The 17,835-nt window shown below is 37.5% G+C and overlaps 1 protein-coding gene across 1 annotated transcript in view; it reads right to left on the bottom strand.

The window, feature by feature from the left end:
- Positions 1–14,807, bottom strand: part of CCDC169 (coiled-coil domain containing 169) — a gene marked incomplete at both ends in the record, with an annotated part of 48,112 nt that extends 33,305 nt beyond the window's left edge. The window contains 5 exon segments of the mRNA XM_080799392.1: positions 1,367–1,407; positions 1,492–1,513; positions 1,515–1,603; positions 12,806–12,885; positions 14,725–14,807. Of these exon segments, the coding sequence (XP_080655518.1) occupies positions 1,367–1,407; positions 1,492–1,513; positions 1,515–1,603; positions 12,806–12,885; positions 14,725–14,807 (315 nt within the window).
- Between the last annotated feature and the right edge of the window lie 3,028 nt (positions 14,808–17,835).

The raw sequence follows: 17,835 nt of genomic DNA, 5'->3' as shown, positions 1-17,835 counted from the left end.
GGTTATTTCTCCCCTGATTAATTATTTTAAAAAATATAATATTTTTCTGTATTTTTCACTAAAGGTCTGCAGTTATTCAAAGAGCAATCTCTATAATGCTTTGGTCCTCAGGACCTCTGAATATAGCAGTTAGTGCTCTACATTAAAGCTATTAAAAAACATGTTATTTCTGATAGGCTGTATAGAATGGCTGTTGTTATAGCACAGTCTAGTCAAATGGGCATAAATTTTTTTTTTAAAAGATTTCATTTATTTATTTGACAGAGAGAGAACACAAGTAGGCAGAGAGGCAGGCAGAGAGAAAGAGAGGAGGAAGCAGGCTCCCTGCCCAGCAGAGAGCCCGATGCAGGACCCGATCCCAGGACCCTGAGATCACAACCTGAGCCGAAGGCAGAGGCCTAACCCACTGAGCCACCCAGGTGCCCTGGGCATAGATTTTTTTAAAAAAGGGAATCGACCTCCACATTTCCAGACTGTGTGATTCTGAGCAAATCACTTAATTTTTTTAAGTTCAGTGTCACATGCATTAAAGGAAATAATATTAAATTTTATCTCATTGGCCTGTGTCGTCCTTCCAATTTGGCAGAGTATTGTATTTTCATTTTCATATAAAGTACCCATGGTTTTTTATAAGATTTCCATGTTTTTCTGAATATTTTTGAAATTAAAATTCAGCAAGAGTTCTAAAGAAAAGCCTACTTCTAGACCTGGCATAAGTCATGCTTTAGGTCTTCTCTACATTAAAAAACAACAACAACAACAAAAAAAAACATTTAAATGAACGAGAAACAAATAAATGTGCTTTATAAAGTATAAAACATATAAATTCAAGGAATTTTTCCGGAGGAAAGGCTGTCACTAGGCCAGCCCGAAGAAAAAGTAGGTTGATCAGTACAATAAGGTTCCTTTCATGTCATAGGGTAATTTTATGGGTTCTCTGTTGGATTTTATACATTGCGTATGTGAATGTGAATATGTGTGTGTGTGCATATCTACATGTGTATATGTATATTCCAGAGGAAATAGAATGGAAATGTTTTCAGATAGTTATGAAATATATTTTTGTATTTAATAGTCTCTTTAATGTTGCAGGAAGTAGACACACTCAGGTTCCACCTGGACTAACTATTGAGATTCTTTTTCTTCCATTTGGTATGCATCTGAAACTCTGCCTGGCTTTATAAGGTGGAGATGAAGTTGAAGGATCTGTTATAGGATTCCTTACTTTCTAGAAACAGTTCCACTGAACAAAATATTTTATTTGGAACTTGCCACAGTCTTCAAGCATTTTTTGGAAGCTGCCTAAAAAAAAGCACAAAATTTTTTTCCTTCAATTATTCTTTTTGTTTAACTAGCTTTTACTCACCACTGGCATTTGTTCATAAACACAGATAGAAGACAATCTATCTACAACAAAACAAATATGAAAATATTAACAATATTTTATCACTTTTAATTCAATTTACAAAACATATATAGTTGCTTCTGTACCTGGAGAATTTCCACAGATTTTTTTCCATTTTATCTCCTAGAGAAACAATTTGCTTTTCTAGTTGATCATTCAGTTCAAGTCGTGTCTCATAACCAACTTTCCATTCACCACCTGAGGGGAAAAGGGGGTTAAATCAAGATCATCTTGTCACCTCTCATTTATCTACATTAATCAGCTCATTTAAATCTCCTTTAAAACATTAATCAGCCCAATCCTACTGTACTTTACTTTGTTAGCAATGTAGATGAACAAGAGTCAACTCATTTTTAAGTTTGCATTTCTCTGTTAGATAGGATCTTTCAGATTGCAGATAGTAAATTCACAGCAGATTACCACTCAGCCAGACCTCACTAAGACTATTGTGATTCCTGGTTTTCTCACTCCTTAGGTCCTTTGTCTGTTAGTTCCTCACATACCCTTATAAGGAATTCTATTAAAGGGACTATCAGGAACATGTTCCTCTCCTTGGAACTTGAAATATCCATACATAACAGCTTAAATAGTTCTAGCTTCCATCCAAAGTCATGTCCATTATTTTTTTCCTTTGCAAACAAATTCTTAAGTCCGTTTAACAACTACCACTTACATGTTTGCTATATATAAAGTACACGAACTTTCACATATACTAACTAATCCTCATTTGAAAAAACTTTGTTACCTGTTCTACAGATGAGGAAACCATGGCTCAGACATGTCAAATAACATTTTTAAAGTGAAAAAGTCAATAAATGGGGGAACTGGGGTTTGAATCTGGTTTTATCTGATTTCAAAGTGTATCCTCTTAACTGCTATGCTAATACATGCAGCTGCCTATTCAGGCATCTTCTCTTATCCTTAAGCAGGTTTCTTTCACCAAGCCCCTTGGGTTTTTAAGGCCCAAACAATTGTCTAATTGCTATAGGAGGGGAGGAGAATACAGCCTAGAATTAAAACATCTTTGGTCAGCTTTAAGGCGCAAAGCTAATTTTTTTTAAATCTTGAAAGTCATAGTTTATAGAGAGAAAAAAGGTGGCTTGCTTCTAAACTTTAAATGCTCGGGGCGCCTGGGTGGCTCAGTGGGTTAAAGCCTCTGCCTTCCGCTCAGGTCATGATCCCAGAATCGAGCCCCTCGTCGGGCTCTCTGCTCAGCAGGGAGCCTGCTTCCTCCTCTCTCTCTACCTGCCTCTCTGCCTGCTTGTGATCTCTGTCAAATTAAAAAAAAATGCTCTTTACATATATGAGACAATTTGTGCTCCATTATAGTTGACAGAGGAATCTAGGTAGGAAGAGTATTAGCACATACCACTGGCCTCAACCTCCTCAGCCCGGCCACACATCTTTAACCCCCTCATCTCTAGCAAATACAGTGTTCCAAAAACAGAAGCAGGAACACCCTCCCAAACTGAAGTTGAAAGTCATTAATCCAAATGCTTTAGGAACAAGAAGGAAAGAGAAGCCTGAGAGACTGAACATTTATCCTAAAAATACCACTGAGTCCAAACAGATGCAATTATCTATATAACTGGCTAGCTAGTCTCTTTGTAATTGGACCCCTTTCCCCACCATGGGAACGGGGGCTTCCGAGTAAAATCAGAAGCTATCAAAAATTTAAGAATGTAATTTATTTTTACCACATCCGACAATAGTCTAGAAATGTTTGCCTCCACTTTAAAATATTATTGATCTATGGGGCGCCTGGGTTGCTCAGTGGGTTAAGCCTTTGGCGCAGGTCATGATCCCAGGGTCCTGGCTGGGATTGAGCCTCACATTGGGCTCTCTGCTCAGCAGGGAGCCTGCTTCCTCCTTTCTCTCTCTCTGCCTGCCTCTCTGCCTACTTGTGATCTCTATCTGTCAAATAAATAAATAAAATCTTAAAATTTAAAAAATAAAATAAAATATTATTGATCGAGAGATCCTCAAATATAAGTAAGCCTAGTAGTTTGCCATCATGTATTAATATTAATAAGTGCCAGGCCCTGGCGGTAATGATGTCAATATTCACCTTCCCCAATATGATGAACTGACCTCAAATGTACGTACACACTCAAATGTGTAACTCCTTCAGTATACTCAGACTGCTCCAGATTATAGGGCACAAAAGACAAAGAGAAAGCATATGGACTGCGGAATTACAGGAGAAAAATTTAAAATAGTAGTGTCTATAAAAAGGGAAAAAATAGACTTATACTGCTGTGGGGTCACAGGGTGACTTTTATTGACCCTTGTGGTACTTTTGCCTTGGTGGGCCTCTTCCTCTATTAAAAAAATGTTAAAAATTCTACTTTACTACTATGTTGGTATAAAGACAAATATACTCCAGACTGAATCATATTCATTTTTTCTTCTGATGTGAAAATAAAATATCTCTTTGGCCTCTAAAAGTATCACACAAATCACATCAACTTCCTACTTACCAAGTATTTCCTTTTCCTAAAAAAAGACTACACTGATTATTTCTTTCCCTACCACATCTTGTTCTATGATAACCCAAGGACCAAAAATATTAAGGTATATCATTTTTGTATAATTCTTTATTGGTCTTTAAAATGCAATAATGTTTAAATTATATTTTTAATTGGGAATAAGAGTGGCAGTTAAAAACAGCAAGTTTTTTTTTAATACACTTGATACTAAGGGCAGGTAAGAGACATCTGGAACAGCCAAATAAGAGATGTGATGCTACCTTTGAGACAGCCACAATACACTTGACTCCAAAAAAGATGATACCTGACCTTCAGCACAATAGCAGCCAACCTATAAAGGCCAACAATAAACGTACAAACAAGCCATTATTTAAAATACAGATTATGAGGATAAAAATTTAACAGAAACATTTGTGTCTCTTGGTGGAAAAAATACCCTGAGCAATACTTCCATGAACCATTGCTCCTTCAGTCATTCTAAAAACAAAGAAAAAAATAAGCACCAATTTTTTAAAAAGATTTATTTTGAGAGAGAGAGAGAGAGAGAGAGAGCACGCACACACGCTTGGGAATGGGGTAAGGGGAGGGGGAGAGGGAGAAAGAAAGTCTCCAGTAGACTCCCGACTGAGCACGGAGCCCCATACCAGCTGGATCTCTCAACTTGAGGTAATGACCTGAGCCAAAATCAAGAGTATGAAGCTTAACTGACTGAGCCACCCAGGTGCCCAAAAAAAGCAGCAATTTTTTAAAGAAAAATCAAATTGCTTTGCATTATCAAAGAAGGATCTTGGCTAGGATTAGTGCAATGAAAAGCAAAATCAAACCAAAATTTGAAACATTGTAGAAATTTTATTCATGGCCAGTTTTATGAATTGACCTTGGAAGAGGAAGTTCATAAAGTAAGAGAAAATTAAATTAAATTATGGGGTGCGTGGGTGGCTCAAGTCAGTTAAGGATCTGCTGTCTTCAGCTCAGGTCACGATCCCAGGGTCCTGGGATCAATCCCCTCATTGTTGGGCTCCCTGCTCAACACAGGAGTCTGCTTCTCCCTCTTCCTCAACCCCTCCCCCTGCTTCTGTTCTTGCTCTCTAATAATTAAATAAAATCTCTAAAAAAATTAAACTAAAATAAATAAACTAAAAAAAAACAATAAATAAAAAAAATTAAACTAGGTAGAGTCCCATCTTTTAGATATGGAGTTTTATTTATTTATTTATTTAGCCTAAGAGAGATAGCAGTGTTAACAAAAACAAAGCCCCACCAAGCAACAATGCCAAATAATACATTTTTAAGTGTTAAAAACAACACAGTTGAATTGGTTGAAACTTGACTCTACATAGACTTCAATAATTCAGTCATGTTTAGTTGTGCTGATCGCTGTATTTATAAGGATAACAGTGATGAAGTTATGTTAATTTGCAAAGACTTTGTAACATAAGAAAATGTTAACAAGGAAAGGAAAAAGCCTAACATGTGGCACTGTACTGGGTATTAGGAATACAAAAATAAGATAGGCACAGTCCTTGCAGTCAGTCAGCAGTAGGACAGATGGTGGTGGGGGAAGACATACGGCCAGAACATTTGAGAAAACTTGGTTAAGTGGATGCTATGGAAAACACAAAAGGACATCCAGTCTGGAAGGTGGCAGGAGACACTGAGAGATAGGGAGGTCAAGATTGAAGAGGCTCAGGAAATGCTCTTGGGGGAAATGACATTTGTTCCAAGCTGAGGAGGTGAGAAAGGATTTCGAAGCACAAGAACAACATGAACAAATGAACAAATCTCCTGTGGCAAAGGTGTCCCCAACAAAATTTTCAGATTTCATGAGGAAAAATATCCCCAAAGGAGGACTAGCTGAGTCATGTCTCTACCACTTACGAGCTTAATTATGGGATCTTGAGGAAGTTACCTTTCCTGTGCCTCAATTTCTCATCTCTAAAATAAGGATAATTGAAGTTCCTATATTATAGGATATTGGGAGCATTCATTAAAATATGTAAAATACTTCTTCTTCCTCTTTCTCTTCCCCTTCTCCTCCTCTTCCTCCTCTTCTTGTTCTTCTTTTTCTCCTTCTCCTCTTCCTCTTTCTCCTTCTTCTTCTTCATCATATCATCATCATCAACACTAGCAGAAATTTACTGCAAAATCGTTCTCCAAAAGGGTAGCACTATATTGTTAGCAGTAATGTATGAAGTTAAAATTTCACTTAAAAAAAAAAAAACACCAAAAAAACCCTTTACTTCTTCAATAGCAACAAACTGTTTCAAGTTTCTTTGAAGAAAGAACAAACTGGATAGTTTCCATACACATAAACTGTCTCTGTTCTACTCATATTTATCTACTGGGAACTTTGTATTTTCTAATCAAATTGCAGAGGATATAGATGTAGTAAAAATATGGACCTTTTGTCCATCATGTTGGCTACTAATATATTTCCCATAATGCTGTCTCACTTCTCACACCAATTTTTTTTTAAGATTTTATTTATTTATTTGACAGAGATCACAAGTAGGCAGAGAGGCAGGCAGAGAGAGGAGGAAGCAGACTCCCTGCTGAGCAGAGAGTCTGATGATGCGATGATGCGGGGGCTTGATCCCAGGACTCTGGGATCATGACCTGAGCCAAAGGCAGAGGCTTTAACCCACTGAGCCACCCAGGCACCCCACCAATTTTTTTTTTTTTTAAATTAAGGGAAGGTATTTGTCAAAATGAAACATATTTTCCTCAATGATCTATTGTTCTTAAACTAAGAAAGGGCTTCTTTAGCCATAAAAAGATACATACTCATCAATATTTTCTTGTAATTAATAAAATATTTAACCCTATAATGCATCTGGAAGGTTTTAGAATTAAGCAAGCAGTGAAGATCTAAAGGGATTTTTCTCTAAATGTTATACCAATTTTCCAAACAGAACTTATTGAATAATTCATCCCTTTTCCTTTAGCTCCTTTAAAGGTCTATGTGATGACACAAGTTCCAATAAAACATTATTGATAATTGGTTCTTTGGCTCCAATTCTCTGCCCAGAAACCTCTTCTCAGACTTGGGCAGGCAGGCCAAAGTTCTTATTTCTTGATGGTGGGAGAAAGGACCAGATAGCATTTAGAAAGTTGTTGTGGACTGAATGTTTGTGTTCCCCTAAAATTCCTGTGTTGAAGACCTAACCCCCATGTGACTTTACTTGGAGATGGAACCTATGAGGAAGTGCTAAATGTTAAATGAGGTCAAAATGGCTGGTACCCTTATAAGAGGAGGAAGAGATACAAGAATCTGCAGTCTCTGCCATGTAAGAAAACAATGAGAAGGTGGCCATCTGCAAGGCAGGAAGTGGGCCCTCACTGGGATCCAAATTGGCCAGGACCTTGATCTTAGACTTCCTAGCCTCTAGAACTATGAGGAAATAAATTTCTGTTGTTTATGTCACCCAGTTTATGGTATATTGTTATGGCAACCAGAGCAGACTAAAATAAGGATCATTTGGTACTTTCCTATTTCAATGTATGGTTCAGGTTTTGTTTGTAATAATCTATTTCCCACAAGTCTCGTAAATGAAAATAGTTTTCTCCTTTTTTTCATAGGTAATTGGAAGATGATTGAAAAGGTGGGAGTTTTTAAAAATTAACAATAGCTTGACCCTGAATTTCACAGCATTATGATATGGTTTTAATAAACCAGAATCTCTTTCTCTTCTATCTGCTATGGGCTGAGTTGTGATCACTTCCTTCCTCCTCCCAAATTCATATGCTAAAGTCCTAACCCCAAAGACTCAGAATATGATCCTAATTAGGGATAGGGCCTTTAAAAGAGGTAATTAAGGAAAAAAATACTACTAATAAAAAATAAAAAGAGGTAATTAAGGTAAAATGAATCGTATGGATAGCCATAATCCAGTATGACTGGTTTTAGAAGAAGAGAGTAGAACAAACATACAGAAGGAAGACCATGAGAAGACACAGGATGATGGCCATCTACAGACCAAGGAGAGAGGACAAAAAAGAAACCAACCTTGCCAATATCTTGATCTTGGACTCAGCAAGGCATGTGCTAAGGCTACAAACTTTCCCAATTTCATTTTATTCCTGGGTTTCTTTCTAGTGTAAAATCTCTTATATTGAAAAAGGTGAGAATTCTGGTTAAACTGTTATTACTGCCTTGTAGTCATAGTCTTCTGCTGTCCTTCATATAAGTTCTGAATATTTCTTCTCAAGGATATTATCAGATATTTTATAGTGTGGGCTGAAATTGGGAGCATAATCATTTAAAAACCCTATTTTTGACCTGATTTTTGCTGGTGGTTTTTTTTTTTTACCCCTTAAATAAGCATTTCTTCCATTACTGCATTCAACCACTTTTTAATTCTTTACTAATACAGTTTTTTAACTGATCTCTGGAAAATTCTGGATATCAAATTATAAAAGCTAAAAATTATAATAATTTTATCTCTTCCTATCTAAAATCTACAACTCTTATGTCTGTTCATATTTTATTGCTTGACTGAAACTTTCAAAAATATTAAATTTTAATAGTGGCAGTTGGCGTCTCTGTGGGTTTTGTTTGTTTGTTTGTTTTTGTTTTTGTTTTTTGGTTTTTCCCCCAGGAATAGGAATGCTTCTAATGTTTCATCACTAAGTATTAGACTAGTTTAAGATAAATAGAATTGTTCTTCTGTTTGAAAAAAAAAGGAACATCAATTGAATTTTATCAAAACATTTTTTAGCATTTACTGAGATGAGTTAGAAAACTATTTGATTTGTGAATATATTAGTTAATAGCCAAAGTGGCTTGTGGATAGAAACTAGCCTACAAATAAATATTCAAAAGAGCTCAAAGGACAGGCCTTAGATTTAGATGTAAATTTTTGTGTTGTCAGTATACAGCTGGGATTTAGTAGCATGTGATAGAGGAGATCACCTAAGTAAGTAGTGGGTGCATGAGTTCAAGAGAGAACAAAACTATCATGCCTGTGCTGAGCAAATCCAGCCCATTTTTAACCCTAGAAGAACAAATGTTCCAGAGCCTCCGTAAATCAAGTTTCTCTTCTCTAGATGAAAAAATATTGAGAAACAAACAAGCATAAGAGGTGGAACAAGAAGAGGCTAAGAGTGTGGGCTTTGATGCTAGAATGTCTAGATTCAAATGCAGATCACTCACCACTTCTGTAGCCTTGAGAGAGATACGTTAAGTCTCAGCCTTTTCATCTATAAAATGGGGGTAATAATAAGTTTCAATTTTTAAAATACACTTAGAGCTCTACATAAATGCTGATTCTTCTCACTTTTTAAAAAAAGCCACCTGAACATCCTTTCCTGTTCTTTGTCTTGTCACTGAGCTTTAAGATGAACTTTAGATTTAATCAAAACATAAACCACTTTTGTGCTCACCTCAGCAGCATATATACTAAAATATAAACCACTTTTTCTGCATATAGTTTCCTATGCACCCTAAAGGGCTTCGAGAGGCCACTATGGAAATGTGATACCCTTTCAAGTTTATTTGCCATTTAGCCTAAAAATTAATAGTTATAAGCCAGATAGACTAAAGAAGTATAAGCAGGTCAGAGTAGAAACAGGAACCACTCTTGAAGAGTTCTGCTGCACATAAAGCAGTGAAAGATGACAGTAGAAGAGGAAACGTGGGGCCAAAGGAGGTTTGTCATTTGTTTTCTCAACAAAATCAATTCAGCCCATCTGTATGCTTTTGGAAAAGATCCAGTGGAGCAGGAAAACAGTGCAAAGAGAGAGGACAAACGCTTGGAGTAATGTGCTTGGTAGGCAGAGTGGTTAGGATCTGTCACACAAGTGGAGGAGTCACCTTAGATAAGAACATGCAGAAGAACAGGAGGGAAGGAAGAGGATGTGCAAAGATACAGACAGATGGGTAGCTTTCTTGGTGGAAACATGTGGAAATCTTCTGATTGTTTCTCTTTTCTCTTTGAAAGTAAGCTCATTATCTGATAAAGAGATGGGGAGAGGGGTGATGGAGATTTGGGGACAGTGGTAAGTATGAAAGAATCATCTAAACAAATGTACCCAGAGTGGCCCCTTATTCACTGTTTCTTTTATAATATGAAAAGTAATAAATTGGGCACCTGGGTGGCTCAGTTGATTAAGCGTCTGCCTTCAGCTCAGATCATGATACCAGGGTCCTGAGATTGAGCCCCACATCTGGCTCCCTATTCAGCAGGAAGTCTGCTTCTTCCTCTCACTCTGCTGCTCCCCCTGCTTGTGATCTCTCTCTCAAATCAAGTCTTAAAAAAGTAAAAATTTTATTATTATTTTTTAAAGATTTTATTTACTTATTTGACAGACAGACAGTGAGAGAGAACATGAGAGGGGGAAGGTCAGAGGGAGAAGCAGACTCCTTGCTGAGCAGGGAGCCCAATGCGGGACTCGATCCCGGGATTCTGGGATCATGACCTGAGCTGAAAGCACTCCTTAACCAACTGAGCCACCCAGGCACCCTAAAAAGTTTATTTTAGAACACGTTTAATATTGCCCTATTGGCTTCAGGATCAATACAAACTAATTAGCATCATATCAAAGACTATTCTTCATTTGTCTTCTTCATAAACCTTAATCTCATCTCCTGTCATATTCTCAGGACAATCTCTATTCCATCTTTATCAATTACATAACAATTCTCCTCAAATGGCATTATGTTTAATACCCCCTGTGGCAGACTGTATTTTCCAAAGACGACTGAAATAATATATTCCATCTCCTATATTCTTCTGTACTGTCAACTTGATAAGTAGAGTTTCCTTCTATAGTCCCTTGAATCTGTGACTGTTTTGACCAATAGAATACAGTGGAATTGATATTGTACTGGTTCTGGGAGTAGCCCTTAACTGGCCTGACAGTTTCTGTCACTTGTGCCTTTTGAAATGCTTGCTGTTGGGATACATTTTCTTGGAACCCAGGCACCATCTGTGAGAAGCAAAAGCTACAAGAGCCAGGAGTAGGTATCTCTGATAGGCAGTACTCTGCCAGACTCCCAGCCAACAGCCAGTAACAGATGTTGGCTATGTGAGTAAGTCATCTGGGACTGTCCATCCCAGTTGAACCTTCAGATAACTGCGCTCCAGACATCTGACTGTAATCACATGAGACCCCAGTTACTAACTTCTCAGGTGAACCCAGTCAATCCACAAAATTGTGAGATAATTTGCTAATTCAAGCTTCAAAGTTATTAGGTGGTTTGCTCTGCAGCGATAGATAACTAGAACTGTTCAATGCTGATGTGGTAGATAGCAGTTGTCATAGCAATAGTAGTACTGGTGGATAGATGATTTAGGAAGAAATGATATGCTATATAATCTTAGCAAGTTACTTAAATTCCTAAAATCCATATTTCCATCAATGGGGATAATAATAAGGACCTTCACCTGACATAGTTCCTGGCTTTATTTAAAGAAGGGGTATATATTTCTGACTCCTTCACCTTAGAGTTTAGCTTTGGCCCGTGGAGGAAATAACTTACTTGTCCATCATTCTACCTTTTCTTTTTATACACAAATACCAGCTCCTCCCCATAAGATTTACTGATAATACCATTTGTTGGGCTTACATTTTACTAATGGGCATGGTTATTGAATTGCATGCGTATCTGTGAGTGTGACCTGCATAGCTGTGCATGTGACCTGTTTTGTCTGTAACTGGATAGATGAGAAAATTCCAGCTAGCCTTGCCAATTCAACTATTTGGTAAGTGCACTCACAGTCTCCCCCACAAAGCCAGTTATATATACCCCAAATATAGATGTGGAGACATAGGAAGCTACTCCAGCCTTAGGACAAAGTAGTGTTCTCCAATCAAGCTTTAAAAGAGCATTGGGTACTTAAGAAAAATAGCATTTTATTTATCATATGGTTACTAACTGTGTTTGTTCATGGCTTCCCCAACAGAAAAGTATAAATGGATTTAAGAACCAAAGTCCAGGGGTACCTGGGTGCCTCAGTTCATTAAGCCTCTGCCTGTATAGCTCAGGTCATGATGCCAGGGTCCTGGGATCGAGCCCCACATCAGACTTCCTGCTCAGTGGGGGAGGCTGCTTCTCCCTCTCCTCCCCACTCGTTGCTCTCTGTGCTATCTCTGTCTTTCTCTCTCCCTCAAATAAATAAAATCTTAAAACAAAACAAAACAAAACTCTACCACCTTAACCTAAGAAACTCCTTTAGCATTCAGTTCAAACACTGCCTCCTCTGGAAAGGCTGCCTTTATGTCTTCATCCAAGTTGTGTTAGGTTTCCTTAACTAAGTTTCCATTTCTCCTTACATCTCTTCTAATATTCACATTTTTGTTTGATACTTTCTCCCTATAGTCAATGAACCTCTTCAAAATAGGGAAGCTCTTCCATTCAAAGTGTTGACATATGGCAGGGTCTCGATATTTGTAGAATGAATTAATATCTTACATATATTATAAATTTTAATGTTATATTGATATATGGGTATACGGGTGTGTGTGTGTGTGTGTGCGCACAACACTCACCACACACCCTACCCCCACCATTCTTCCAACGCAAATAGCCAAAACCTAGTTAAAGATTTTCAAGTTATAGCCAAATCCAGAAGTTAAGATACAAGGGGTATTACTTGAGTTAAATAGAAAACTTGTGGCATTTTATTATTTACCAAAAACAATAATGTATTGATGTCATGAAATAAAGGTTTTACTAACTGTTGAATGAACATTTTGAACTTGTAAGTAGATGAATAACTATGCATTAACAGGTTTGACACTGAAATATTAGTTTTAAAAGTCTCTATAATAAATTATTATTAATGCTGCCAAAACCCAGTACTGAAACCTTGGTACTATTATTTCCTATGTATTTAATGCACTATAAGTATCTTGGCAAAATAAACAATAATTATATAAGAACCACATATAAAAATATTTACTTATATACCCTCATCATCAGTATTGTGTTTGGCTTCCAGTTCCGCTATCTTGTGTCTTATTTCAAGCATTGATAGTTGCACTATATCCCTATTATTAAAAATATCTTGTTATGATCCAATTATAATATATAAATAATAACACATAATAACACACCACTACTTTAGGAACAATTTATTATGAAACATCACTTATTGAAGGCATGGTTGAGAATCTGAAATCAGGCAAATGGAGGCTTCTGATTACCGAGGTCCACAGAGACCCTAATATGCACTAAAGCTCAGAAGCCCCCTGGTGACCTTTAGAAACCCTTTACTCTTAACTTAAATATGATCGCAAGAAGTTGTTATCTGATTTCTCAAGGCCTAAAAAATTAACTGGGGGGCACCTGGGTGGCTCAGTTGTTGAGTGTCTGCCTTCGGCTCAGGTCATGATCCCAGAGTCCTGGGATCGAGCCCCGCATCGGGCTCCCTGGTCGGTGGAAGCCTGTTTCTGCCTCTCTCACTCCCCCTGCTGTGTTCCCTCTCTCGCTGTGTCCCTCTCTGCCAAATAAATAAATAAAATCTTTAAAAAAAAAAAAATCTAAAACAGTCCTTTTGAAAAAAAAATTAACTGGGATGAGAGAATGGAATAGCTAGGGCAACAGGTAACTGAAAATCTGAAACAAAGAGTAAAAGAGAAACTAGTAAAAAAAATAAATAAAATAAAAAAATATATATATATAAAATTAAAAATTAAAAAAAATAATAATTTTTAAAACCCCACATACACACAAATAGCATTCCAGAAATTATCTATTTAGGATATCAGTAAAATAGCATATTAATTATCAAAATATGACAGAATCATTTATGTATTTTTGATTGCCTATTATGTCAAGGCATTGTGATAAATGCTGAAAATACTACAGTGACTAAATGAACTGAACAATGACACTAGCAGTGGCTAATATCCATCGAGGGCTTATTTTAAGCTGATGTTAAGTGCTTTACACACTTTTCATTCAATCCTGGCAACAACCACATGGGGCATAATGATTTGCACACCGATCTTAGAGGTGAGTAAACTGAAGCTTAGTGGTTCATTAACTAGCCCAAGATCATGTAGTTACTCAGTGGTAAGAGCTGCAATTTAAATTTATGCAGGATTCCTCTAAAGTGCTTGCTTTTATACTCTACTGACTCAGGGAACATTCTCAGAATGTAAGCAGAATGCTTACAGCTTAATATTAGGCCAAGAAATAACCAAGCAATTAAACAAGTGTTGTTAGAGCTACAACAGAGGAAAGCACAGGAAGCTTTAGGGGCACAGAGGTGAGTATAAATCTCATGGGGCCTGCTGGTGAGACTGTGGGTATAAAAAAAAAAAAATACTTAAAATGTCTCAAAGATTTAATAAAAACTATGATATTGAGTATTTTTTAAAAGTACATAGGAGGAGCATTATTTTTACAAAATGTCACCGTTTCATAATTTCTCCTCAAGGGATATTAAGACAAGCATAACTGAACAAAACTTTTGTTTCTCTGAAACAGAAAAGCTCAATTTAGTGGAACATGAAAATCAAAGACATATTTTAGCATTACCGTATATGCACACCATACACTCCATTTGACTTGATGCTAAAGACAGAAAATCCTACCTCATAATCTGCGTATTTTTATTGTATTGTATTGTATTGTATTGTATTGTATTGTATTGTATTGTATTGTATTGCCAAACACTTAGTCAAAGAGGCAAATGAATCTTTCCTACAAAACAGTTTCTAGAAGTCGCCAGACTGCCGGGGTTTTAATCACATTGCTGGCGTCACATCGACCTCAGTGGCTGCAGCTTTCAACAGCAGGGCACACACATGGGCATCTCCTCAGGCGGCGTGTACCTGAACCAGACACCCGCGCGGTAGCCCGCGTGCCGCCCTCCAACTCACTTCAAACGGATTTCTTCCAGTAACACCATTTTAAGGCGGTCGGTGCTCACACCGTCGAAGTTATCGCCTCTCCCTTCCTCCATACTGTGGGATCAGAAACGCCCCCACGCCCTTCGCCTTTTACAGCTAAGACCACAAGACCTGAAGGGACATCCAGAAGCTGGGAAGGCGGGTATTGTCAGGAGCTGTTGTCATGATGTACTCACAGTCGCCACCTCCCCAGCGCCTCGCAGTGACGTCACAGGACATCGCCCCGGGGGCGGAGAATGGCTTACCGACCTAGTGCGGGAGCGGGACACAGGCTCCGCCGCCACCGAGTGTAGCTAAAACAGAAACAGGTCTTACTGTCCTGGAAAGACGTTGTCAGAAAAGCGCCTCTCAAGGCCCAAAAGTTGGGGCCCCGTTCCTTTTTCCAGGTGGAAGGAGGATGTGTACCAGCTACATGGCTGACTGTAAGGGAGTAGGGACTGTTGGCCTTGGTGCTTTTTTAAAACACTGACCCAGGCCTGATGTTTACTCTTAGCCCTTGTTAGGGAAATGTTGAACCCAAGAATGGCTGTGCCTTTCTTCAAGTTTACTGCATACTACAGGCTCTGGTTAGGAGTGCCTGAGAAGCAGACTTTGAGAAGGCAGGGCGTGAACTCTGAGTTTCCAGTACAGATTATTCTTTGTTTTGCCAAATCTGCGGACTGTCCGTCGACAGTCAGAGCTGCTTACAACTGCTTGAAGTTTCATGCTTATATTTGTAATCACAAATTTTGCATTCTGCTCCTGACATGTCTGTGCTTTAGTATTATACCTGGCTCCCATCCATCTTTGAGTAGAAAGATGGGCTGCCTTTACCTCTGACTTCTCTGTTACATTTTCCATATCCTGAATCAATTTGAGAAGTGTGAGCATGGGACGTTTTCTGACACAAATCAGCACAAGTACTCTGGTAAAGAATTTCTTTATTCTGCTTATTGCCTCATCTTTGGTGTTGAGAAGAGTGACCCATGGTAGTGGTCAATATATACATATAGGTTATGTCCGTAGGATACTCTTTCAAAGATTTTTTTTTTAAAGTATCAAAAGCATACTTGGTAAATGCTTGTTTCATTTGGTTGCTGCTTACCAACATACTTTTGGAAACTTGATCATTTGTGGGAAAAATAGAAAAATCCTTTGAACCCATGGTTGCTACACTTAAAGTTTGTATAAAACAGTAGAATGGTTCATTAGATAACATGCTGGAAGTAAGACAAGTCTTCAATTAAAAAGTGGGTTTTAAAAGAGAAGGGAGGTTCTGGAAGTTTGGAAAGACTGTATTGGGAGATATTTTAAGCATGGGGACAGTTTAGAATTTAATTGTTTGAATTGAACATTAAGTGTAGTAAGTAGCACATTTGATTGGTACCTGTTTAGTGTCAAGAACCACCCAGATTAGGAGGTGAAAAGAGAATTTGAAGCATTTTGAGGAATTAATTCAATTGATAACAATTGAGGGTTTATTATGTACAAACTGATTTGTAAGAAATGCTAAATACATTCATCGCTTTCAAAAAACCCTATAGTTAATTTAAAAAGTTTAATATGGAAGAATTCCGTCAATTAAGTCATGTAGTATGGCAAGTTCTTTACTCCCACTTTTGTGCTCAGCCTAAGTCAGGTTGTGGGGAGCAAGTTGCAGGTCTCAGACACTCACCAGTGTCTATTCCCTGCCTTGGTAGCTTTCTTTGTTCTTTCCCAGCCAGAATTCTTAGTTTCTGTCTCTCACAGACTGAAGGGGTGGGGATGGAAGTGAGCTGGGGATGGTTTTTGTTTTCTGGTTTCTTTACAGAACCCCCTGCCTCTTTGGGTTGGAAGTGTCAAGAATTCACTCCACCTCTAATGTCACTTCTAGATCACTACTCTTCCATCCTCATGTAAAAACCCAGTCCTCCGATGTGCATCCCTTTTTAATTAAAAGAAAAATAATTCCAGAATAGTTAACATAGTGTTATATTAGTTTCAGGGATATTCAACAATTCTATTCATTACTCAGTGCTCATCATAAGTGTACTCTTAATCCCTTTCATCTATTTCACCCATCTGCCCTCCTACCTTTCCTCTGGCAACTATCAGTTTGTTTATACTTAAGAATCTGGTGGGTTTCTTTTGTTTTGGTTGGTCTTTTTTGTTCATTTTTTTTTCTTAAATTCCACATATAAGTGAAATCATATGGTATTTGTTCTTTCTCTGACTTCCTTCACTTAGCATGGTATTCTTTACAACCATCCATCCAGTTGAAAATGGCGAAGTTTCATTTTTTTTTCCGAGTAACTTTCCATTACATGTATTATATAATGTCTTCTTTATCCACTCATCTGTAGGACTTGTGGGCTGCTTCCATAATTTGGCTATTGTCAATAATGCTGCAGTAAACATAGGGGTACATAAATCTTTTGAATTAGTGTTTTTGTATTCTTTGGGTAAATACACAGTAATTGAATTACTGGATCATATGGTAGTTCTATTTTTTTTTTTTTTTTTAAGTAATCTCCATGCTGGCTCTACCAGTTTGCATTCCCAACAACAGTGCACAAGTGTTCTCTTTTCTCCACATCCTTGCCAACACTTGTGTTTTTGAGTTTAGCCATTCTGACAGGTGTGAGGTGGTATCTCATCTTGGCCATCTGTGTGTCTTCTTTGAAGAAATGTCATGTCTTCTGCCCATTTTTAATTGGATCATTTGGCTTTCTGGTGTTGTTATAGAAGTTTGTTTTTTTTTTTAGAAGTTCTTTATATATTTTGGATACTAATCCTTTATTGGATATCATTTACAAATATCTTTTCCTATTCAGCAAGTTGTCTTTTAGTTTTGTTCCCTTTGCAGTGCAGAAGCTTTTTTATTTTGGTATAATAGAGTTTTTATGGTTTCAGTTCTCACATTTAGGTTAGATCCATTTTAGGTTGATCAATTTTGAGTTTATTTTTGTGTACAAGTGGTTCAGTTCCATTCTTCTGCATTATGGCTGTCCAATTTTCCCAGCACCATTTGTTGAAGAGACTGTTCTTTTCCCCGTTGCATATTCTTGCTTCTTTTGTCAAATATTAATTGACAATGTAATCATGAGTTTATTTCTGGGCTCT

Source organism: Martes martes (genome assembly GCF_963455335.1).
Source record: "Martes martes genome assembly, chromosome: 3".
NCBI lineage: Eukaryota > Metazoa > Chordata > Mammalia > Carnivora > Mustelidae > Martes > Martes martes.
Note: the sequence above shows the minus strand (reverse complement) of the source record. Positions and strands in the feature narration are given on the sequence as shown.